The 9,956-nt window shown below is 37.0% G+C and overlaps 1 protein-coding gene across 2 annotated transcripts; it reads left to right on the top strand.

Moving 5' to 3' along the window:
* The first annotated feature begins 614 nt into the window (after positions 1-614).
* On the top strand, positions 615-9,256 carry shox (short stature homeobox). 2 transcript variants are annotated; one of them, XM_051906903.1, is made up of 6 exons: positions 615-1,033; positions 2,286-2,494; positions 4,970-5,027; positions 5,286-5,374; positions 6,824-7,039; positions 7,321-9,256. In XM_051906903.1, the coding sequence occupies exons 1-6, from the start codon at positions 781-783 to the stop codon at positions 7,408-7,410; spliced, it is 915 nt and encodes a 304-aa protein (XP_051762863.1). In that variant the 5' UTR covers positions 615-780; the 3' UTR covers positions 7,411-9,256. The 2 variants fall into 2 exon arrangements, with proteins under 2 accessions (XP_051762863.1, XP_051762864.1); XM_051906904.1 differs by having other exon boundaries at positions 6,824-9,256.
* The last annotated feature ends 700 nt before the right edge of the window (positions 9,257-9,956 follow it).

Genomic DNA, 9,956 nt, shown 5'->3' with positions numbered 1-9,956 from the left:
CAAATAGCTAAGTGGAATATCAACTGTATGAAAGCGGCCACGATATCATCTTATCAAGATGATACATTTTATGATAAATTAGCCTATATTAAATTTATGCAATCTAAATATTCTATAGCCTATATGAATATATTAAATAATATAAAAATATAAATACATGTAAATTATTTTTTCAACTATTTTACTTGATTTAGCGTACTTATGATCACGATGAATAGGCAATAGCTAAATTAAACACTGAAAAGTAATGACAATATCGAAAAGTTATCCACAAACTGGACGATCCCTGCAAGTCTATTTTCGCTTGAATTGTTTCTCTTTCTTCGATCAGCAAATTCTCGATAGCCTCCGTCCACGTTAACGTCAATATATACCAAAATGAACTGATAATGTCATGCTGCAATATTCATATCCTCTAATTGCGTCAGTGAAATTATCACAGAATTAATTAAACACGGTTCCCATTTCCAATTGACCACACGGCACTGTAGGAATCCTAATTAATTATAATTAAATTAAGGGGACTCCATCCAGTGCAGAATTGATTTGAGGAAAAGCCGCTGAAAGTTGAATTCAGAAGCGCCTGTAATGACTCCAGACATGATGGCGATGGGGGCCGGGCTGAGGTGGCCGTGTATAAATAGTGTGATCTGAAAAACACAGACATAACAGCAGGAGTGATCTAAACCTTCTACACGCAAACATATCGCCGAAATCACTGTTGAGCAGACACAAAGATTCGCGTTAGATTCATTTTAAAGTGGATTTCCGTAATCAGCCATGGAAGAACTCACGGCGTTCGTGTCGAAATCCTTCGATCAGAAAAGCAAGGAGAGCAGCAAAGAGAGCATCACGTACAGGGAAGTTTTGGAGAGTGGTTTAGCCCGTGCCAGAGAGCTGGGAAACTCGGAGACCAGCCTTCAGGAGATTACAGAAACCAACAACAACCATTGTCCGGTACACCTTTACAAGGAGCACGTAGAGCTGGAAAAGGAGAAATTGAAGGAGTTTAACGTGACACGGGCTACTGACGGTGAGTTACACTTACGCAAAGTGTAATAATTGTGTTTCGCTGGAGGCGCGTTTACAACTAGGTTTTCGCGCGAATACGTTTGGCGTTGTTGTAATATTGATAAAATCTGAAATACTGTATATTGAGGTCATTTTCATTATCTTAGAGAAAGATTTCGATTGTGTTAAGAGGCTAACTAGCATGCGAGTGGAGAAATTCAAGCTCTATTCAGCTGATGCAATGGTTCGTTGATGTGTGTGCCGTGTAGAGAACCGTTTTGTTTTGTAAAAGAACAGACATACACGACAGGCAATTTTAAGTAAGAGAATCACAATAAATCTATAAAAATAGTCGTCTGTCCTCACATTTGAGGAATTAGAGTCAAAACAATAGGCCCCTGTCTTGTCAAATTTGAAAGAGCGATCTATCAATTTATTCTTGAATTGCCAGGAAATGACTAAAGACACTTATTTACTCTTTACGTACAAAACACTTGTGTAAATAAAGAGTAAAAAAAGAATATAATTTATCACAGAACCATGTGGGTGATAATATTTCGAAAGAGATGTTTAATTTAAAACGGGTTTCCTTTAGAAACTGTGGAGAAAGATGTTTAACAATCTTGGCAGGCCCATGACAGTTTGTTTTGGAATACAAGACCTCAATAATAGTAATAATAATAATAATAATGGTTAAATATAAATGCTATTAATATGCTACATTAAAAACAAAACAACAAAGACATTTCAAAGAATTCATAGAGAAAACAAATTATTGCAGTAAGATAAAGTTTTGCAAGTATTGATTTCCAAAACTTCCAAATAACACATTTTATTCTAATATTGCTCTGGAATGAGGATCCAGATCCATAATTTTTTAAAAAGTGCAAAGCTTCATTGGCTATTTGTAAACTTCTAATGTCTTCTAATATGATTGTGACATAATGATCTAATTTATCTATGTCGCTTAAATATAAGAATATGCATATAAAAATATCGAGAACATTACTGGATTTCTCTGGAAGTCAATTTTATTTGACAATGTTTTTTCACAGTAATGTTTCAAAGCAGCAGCAAGTTATTGTTCATCTCGGAAAATTGTTTTCATTTTTAAGCTAAAGTGTAGACACATCATATTAATTAAATTTAGGGTATTTATGCCGATTCTGATTAGAATTCTCGCCATCTGCAATTAAAAAAAAAACTAGGCTAATGTAGACTAGGTAATAAACAAACGCTTTAAAAATAAATACTTTCATGTTGTATTTTCACAGGAATTTACGACTGCAAAGACAAGAAGGAGGATGTGAAATCAGAGGACGAGGACGCACAGAGTAAACTGAAGCAGAGACGGAGCAGGACAAATTTTACGTTAGAGCAGCTGAATGAACTGGAGCGCTTATTTGATGAGACGCATTACCCGGACGCCTTCATGCGGGAGGAGTTGAGTCAGAGGCTGGGGCTGTCTGAGGCCCGCGTGCAGGTAAGCGTCCATTCTTCCATACATTCTATTATATTTTATCCATTCTATTTTTAAAAAATATATATTTAAAAACAATTTTAGAACAGATAAAACAAGCAAATATTTCATATGACTACATTCAAATATTAATAATTTGAAAACATTACCAGGAGAGCGTGTAGATTAATTTTTAAACGAATGCATCACGAATGCACCTTCTAGAAATGCAAATAACCTGGATGTCAATTGGGGGTTCTGTGTCACTCATTTTTCATCGTTTTACGTACATGGTCTTGAAATGGTTTAAAGTAGGCCTAAATGTGTGAAAATAGCTACAACTTGCTCGATCAGCGTAGCATAATGGAGACAAATAGGCTAATTTCCACGGAGGTAATTCATAATCTGTTTATTGCTTTTATATTCGCAAGTAATAGAAATACTAAGTCTCTTATAATATCGCTTTTGTGGTGTTTATGTTCATATGCCCAGAGGAGTTTATGACTCTGATAACTCAATGCCTGTAAAACTAAAGGGTTTTTATTACTAGTTTATAAAGTTATAAATAATAAGCAATCTATTTACAAAGTACTGTTAAACATTTTGTTATAGAGGAGTGAACTGGCAGTGAAAAATAATAAAATAAATAATACGAATAGTGTGGTTGCTAGGCCTTTATTCCTCCTACACACTTGCTTAAGTAGGCTAGATTAAATTTGTATATCACACCATGCATGCGCCTGAGATGTTTAACATTTGGAGACAGTTGTTGTTATATTCACTCACACTCAAAGCATTTCTGTTACCTTTCGATTTATGCGGGTTCAGTTTCAGCGGTGGGTGTGGATATGAAATGGCCTTTTAGTTCCTGCAGCAGCAGCTTTATTCAAAGGAAAACTTGCTTATGTGCTGCAGAAAGATCTAACCACATCATTAAAATTAATGAAGAGATTGAACCGCTGCTGCAGGGGATACCTTCTTATGTCACTCACCTCATTTTCTCCAACCTTATCTTTGTAATATCTGCCATTGGCTTGATATACTGTTCCTATAAAAATGTATTAGGAATAATTCAATTCGATCTTAACTCCTACAGTGACATACCCCGTGTTACAAAATGTAATGGGAAAATAAGTAACATTGTTTGCCAGTGTGACAGCTTGCAAGCACGACATTTTTTAATGTTTCAGAGGCGGAGGCGAAATCAGATTAAAAGAGGAGAGCAAAGAATAGGTCAGAGCAGTGATTTGATGCAACCAAAAATTCATACTGCGTTAAAAACGCCTCTCTATGAGGCATCACAACAACATTTTATGACTCATATCACATTCTAAAATTCACGGAAAACTCTGAGTTAAACGCTCTGGACCTGAGGTAGCCTATAGTTGATATGAACCTGCTACTATACTACTGTTGTATTGAAGCCCCACGCCGACCAGCTGTCAAGAATCTAATTGAAAGTTATGAGACCTCAGTGAGGAGAAGGCAGTAATTCAATTACGACTAATATCTTTCGGTTTTTGGTGCAGGGCTAAATTAAATGTCATTATTCACTGTCTCTAATAAAAATCAAACGGAAATCAGATTAGGGTATTTGTGAACCGCATCATTGAGTGGTCCTTAATGAAGAAATAACTGTCGAAACCAGTGTAGCTCACTTTCCCTATAGCATAGTGCTGGATAATTACAATCGATCAAAGATTGAAATATGATGCATTCATTGTGGCGCGCTATAAGTCACACAGTGACTAATAATAATAATAATAATAATAATAATAGACCTAATAATAATAATAATACTATGTCATAATGGAAAACCGGAGTGTCTTTCAAAGAACAGACTGACAGACCACCATTTTCTTTTAAATTTTAATGAGCGAGTCTGAGCGTTCAAAAAGCACTTAATAGCTTGCACGATTTAACTGACCTGACCAAAGCGAGTAATGATGGAGAACATACAGTGGCATAAATTCAAGTTGTTCAAAATTATTATTTCCCACCTTTTCAAACAACTATTTGAAGCAGCAAATTAATTATATGGGGGAAAAAAAGATTTTATAAAAAACTATTTTTTCACCGATGTAAAATCGTCGGTTAGCCAATATGGTGCTTTGAAAAGGGCTTGTAGGCCTACATCATCATTTCATTTACCAAAAAAGGAAAAAAAAAACTAAAATGTAGACCTCTTTAAATGTAGACCTAGCCAAAGAATACATAAAGAATTAATTTATGTAGGCTAGAAGATATAAACTGCAATATTAACTATGAGGAAGAGTTGTGGAACAATGAATAACAGAACTCGCTTTTCCAATTAAAGTGTTTAATAAAGTAAGCTAATATAGCCTACAAATTATCGGAGGCAACATAAATCGGAAAAATGAGTAGCCTACAACAAATTTGCAATTTTTTTATTTTTATTTTTTGTAATTCAGTGTAGCCTAAAAGTCATGAATGGTGGTGAACACGATAAAGCATAACCGAGTTTTATTTCTTTTTTAGGTATGGTTTCAGAACAGAAGAGCGAAATGCCGAAAACAGGAAAATCAAATGCACAAAGGTAAAATGCTTAAATGCTACCTAATTAATAAATGTTTTGTGTAAACATTATATTTTATTGTTTTATGCAATTTTAATTTAATTTATGGGACATTGCCCAAGTCGGAGTAGCCTACAACCTGAGCACGTGCAAACCTCACTGCACCGCGGCTCTGACAACACGCCATTTTATAACTAATTACATTTTAAACGGTGAAATCATCTACATTAAAAAATAATTATGACTAACTTTGCTCATTTATTATTCTTTTCTATTCAGGAGTTATTTTGGGCACCGCGAGTCACTTGGACGCATGCAGGGTAGCTCCTTACGTGAATATGGGCGCACTCCGAATGCCATTTCAACAGGTAGGAACAACGAAACCTCTTTAATATTTTGTGCTTTCAAATGGTCGCATTTCAATAACAGCATACATCCAAATGCAAATGTGCAGTTCAGTCGACTAAATAAACGTCTCGCCCCGCCATAACACCTGGGCCTAAAAGTAGCTTAGTGGCAGAGAAATGTTTAGGCTTTGACAAACAATCTGATTTGACACTAGTCTCCATGCGTCGTGCGAAGGGCGCGAACCTTTCACCTCCGGGACCCGATGAGAGACGAATGAGATAAGAGGGACCGAGAGACATTTCATCTGGTGGTGAAGAACTGTCTGCATCACCCAGACGAGAGAGCAGCCATAATTAAGCTAATAGCACAGCGAGGGGAAGGCAGATAAAAGAGATTATGAAAGAGAGGAATAACGCACTGATGGTTATTGGCACTGAGCAGCATTGGCAGGGCCGAGGCGTGAGGACTGCATACTGAACACCACAAATGTCCACCACCTGTTGTTCTGACTGCCCTGTAGTGGGGTTGCACAGTCCAATTTGACTGATTTGTGGAGACACTGGAGCAATGGCCTGCTTTAATTTTTATGAGTATTTTCACAAAGAGCTAATTAAAATAAATGCAAGTGCCAAGGAAAAAGTCAGAAGGCCTGTGGTTAGAAATTGTGAGTAGCAAAGAAACTCAGATGAGACAGGCTGTATTCATACCTGATTATTTGCCAAAAATAACAGACTACCAGGTCTGACATTATTTATCCTCCTTTCAAAGTGATCTCCCTATGCTTCGTATTCATGTGGAAAACAAAAAAAGAAACATTGGTAAAACATTCTTTCCCGGTGTCAAAAACTTGTGCTGCTTGTCAGATGTTGTATTTTAGTTGGACCACAAAATGTAAAGCTTTGAAATATTTATGATCCCTGTGCAGAGAAAGATACATGAGAAGAATACTAAAAAAGAAAATAAAAAATAAGTCACTTTTTAAGTCGGCGGATGTCTAATTTTCACCTCATCTTACTGAAATAATTGCTAAGAATCTGCAACCTGATATTTTATGCTGCCTGCTTACATCTTTTTTCCCCCCCTAGGAACTATGCGAATAAATATTTATATATATGAGAATGAATATTTTGGGTGCGAAATTGTTTATTTATGCCATTGAATATATAATTAAGATTACATGATGTTGCAGCTTTTAAAGGTTGTATGGAAAGATTCAGTGTGGATCAAACTAATATGCTGAGATTTGAGATTTGCAGCTGATGGAAGTTCTTTGACTATTAAGCTGTCTGAACGCATTGCATAATTCAGCTCAAGATCAGATGAAAAAGAATGCACTGATTCGAGTGAGAGAGTGTTTTCACTGAAAAGCTTTGGAGCGGTGTCCGAGCCTGAAAGCGGATCCCTGCCGCTCCTCGAGCTGACCCCACGGCCGCCGACTAACTCCGTGTTTGTTTTTGCTCGCCCCGCAGGTCCAAGCTCAGTTACAGTTGGAGGGGGTCGGAACACACTCCCATCCTCATCTGCACCCACACCTCGCGGCCCACGCTCCCTATCTGATGTTCCCGCCCCCACCCTTTGGATTACCGATCGCGTCGCTGGCAGACTCGGCCTCTGCGGCGGCCGCCGTGGTAGCGGCTGCCAAGAGCAATAGCAAGAACTCCAGCATCGCCGACCTGCGACTCAAGGCAAGAAAACACGCCGAGGCGCTGGGACTCTGACCCCCATGGGCTTCTCTGCTGCTCTGAACTGATAATTGCTTCTAACACAAGACTAAGCCTGTGAAAAGGCCGTGACACTCACAGTTAAAACAAAACAAAATAAAAACAAAAGAGAAAAAAAGGGGTGTAAGGGGAGAGAATGAGAGAGAGAGAGAAAAAAGTCACAAAAAACCAGCTGCCAAAACAAACCACTTGTAGAGAAAGGTAATTAAATACCAATGAATCACCTTTTACTTTTCGCCCAACAGGCAGGACTTCTTGGAGGCCACTGGCTCAGCCCTTTCCAGGCACAGATCACAGCCCCAGGACCATACAAAAATGTCTGGATGTCTGTCTGAAAACCAGCGTTTAGGAGAGAAGACTTTTTAAAAAAGCAAAGGCAGACACAGAGTGAGGCTAGAGGTTGTGTTTTTACGGACAGACACTGAAACTTTGGAATCTCAACCTCAAAGTGAAAAGAAAGAGACGGCCATATTTGCCTCCTACCACTGTGCCGCTGCCTAGTGCACGTGCTCAATTGAAGGATAGACCTATTGGGGCTGGCCTCCATTGTAACTGACATACATCTATGTTGATCACTGCCATGATAACCCTCCACTGCAATTCATATCCTAAAGCCGTTATTTGCATTTTTTTTCCTCTCTTTTTTTTTTTTTTTTTTGTTTGTTCATTCTGCTGTGGACAAAGACTGGAAACAGCAATAACATCAATGGCACAATCGCCTGGTTTTTAGTGGAATTCTTATGATTCTTTCTGTTTTGCGAGGAAATGTTGCATTGCTGTTATTTCCTTCCGGGCATGTGTATGGACTTTTAGCTTTCATTCTCATATTTTGTGCTCTCTTTTTTATGTGATGTGTCCTGGAATAGAAGTGAACCTAGCTTTTGCACTTCAGGTCTTGTATTAAGGTGTTTACAATCCTTAATGCAAGATATACTACTTTTATGTAAGGGGGAAACAAATTTGGCTTTCGTTTCGCTGAAATACATTTAAAATCACTTTTTTGGTTTGTTTCAAAAAGGATAAACAGTAACTGCAACTTTGTAATTTAACATTTTAAGAAACATCAGTTTAACTGAAATGCAATTATGTGCAGTTAAGTGCAATACTGTAAATATGGAAAACGTAATATAGCGGTTGATGTTTGCTAATTAAACAATGATTTTTAAGTTCTTGGGTTTTTGGCACTGATGTTGATGTGTTGAGAGTCCTTGAGAGCCACAAACACATCTTTAAAAGCTGTGTAAAAGATAATTTGCTAACTCATTTGCAATGTGCCATAACTCCCTGAAGTTCAATGGTATTCAAATATAGTTTTGTACACGTGCATTCAAAGAGATATTGATATCATCTTAAAGCAGACAAGGGAAAAAGTTCATTTGACACTGTACAAAAATGCTCTAGGTTCATGGGTCATAAACACGTCTGGTTTTTAACATAATAAATCCACCAAAGACAACAATTTGATCGCATTAATAGAGGTAGAATTATTTAATTTAATGCTGCAAAATCATTTACAGTTTTAGCAAATGCATACACATTCTTTTCTCCCCATATTTTCCTGTAAACATCAAATTGAATACAATACGCTCGAGAAAAACAGTATTATTTCCATAACCGTACTATGAAACAAATTGCCAGTTCAGACATCAATTGCCTTTGAACTACAGTAGTAGATCTCGGTCAGGTCTACCTCTAATAAACGCTACATTGTGGGCTGTTTTCGTTGTTCACCATTACGGTTGTTTAGGAATGTTTCTGTTTCTTTAATTGAAGTCATAGGTGCTTTTATTTATTATTTTATCTAAAAGTTTATAAATGTTAAATAGTCGAATTTCAAGTGTACATATTTACATGGCTTTGCATTTATTTTTATATATTTTTTAAATGTTAACATTTGCAACAGTTTTACGCAAACGTGTGACTGCAGTACATTTGTTTGACTAAAATGTAGCGTGTTTGAGTTTACAAACATTTCAGGGATGGTGGATGAAACCATAATTTGTGTTGAGATTTTCTTGATGCTCCGAGGAATTTGTTGTATCCCATCATATTGCATATGCAAGCATGCCCATACATGATTCGCCATTGAGGTTTTTTTTTTTTCTGTTGTTTCACTAAAAAAAAAAAAGAATGTACATCTTGTACAAGTAATCTATCAATAAAAGTTATAAATATTTGTAATAGAGTTTGTAAAACTTTGTGGCCCTCTGAAATTTTATGAATAAAGGTTGCTCTGGTTCAGTATATATCATGCACACATTATTATTTGTACAAACGATTACTACAAGACTTTTTATAGAGGAGCCACAATACCTGAAATCTGAAAAGCTAAGAACGATTTTCTTCCATGAATGTGATACTATATAAAGAAGAAGTCTTTACCATCTAAATGTCCTAAATAATGATCAAAGTCAAATCATGCCTCTGTCATGTATGAGGTGCAATATGCATTTGTACCTTCCATATATATCTTAAACTAACATCACAATCACAACTGACTTTAGCAAGCCTTTTTTGGATGGCTTGTTGCATCTGGAAACCCAAATCCAGATGTGTGTACACAAAGTAATTACAGCAGGCAACATAGTGGCTTTTTGTCTAAATCGCATGGAGAAATTAGTCCAAATGGCGTCCTGTTGAGCAAGTACCCCCTAAAAGGTCGGAGCACGTTTAATTTGTAGCTTAGCACTCATACATCAAGATGGAGTGATAAAGGCAGGGGCTGATACCCGCACATTTAGGCACTGACCTCTGGCTGGGGTCTGCTGGATGAAGCGGAACATAACAGCATCCTTTTATGTACCCTAATAATTGGCAACGTAGGACCGCCATCAATCAAGCCACACCAAGTCACGGTTTCTTTTTCAACATGCACAAACAC

The sequence above is a fragment of the Ctenopharyngodon idella genome, chromosome 9 (assembly GCF_019924925.1).
Source record: "Ctenopharyngodon idella isolate HZGC_01 chromosome 9, HZGC01, whole genome shotgun sequence".
NCBI lineage: Eukaryota > Metazoa > Chordata > Actinopteri > Cypriniformes > Xenocyprididae > Ctenopharyngodon > Ctenopharyngodon idella.
Note: the sequence above shows the minus strand (reverse complement) of the source record. Positions and strands in the feature narration are given on the sequence as shown.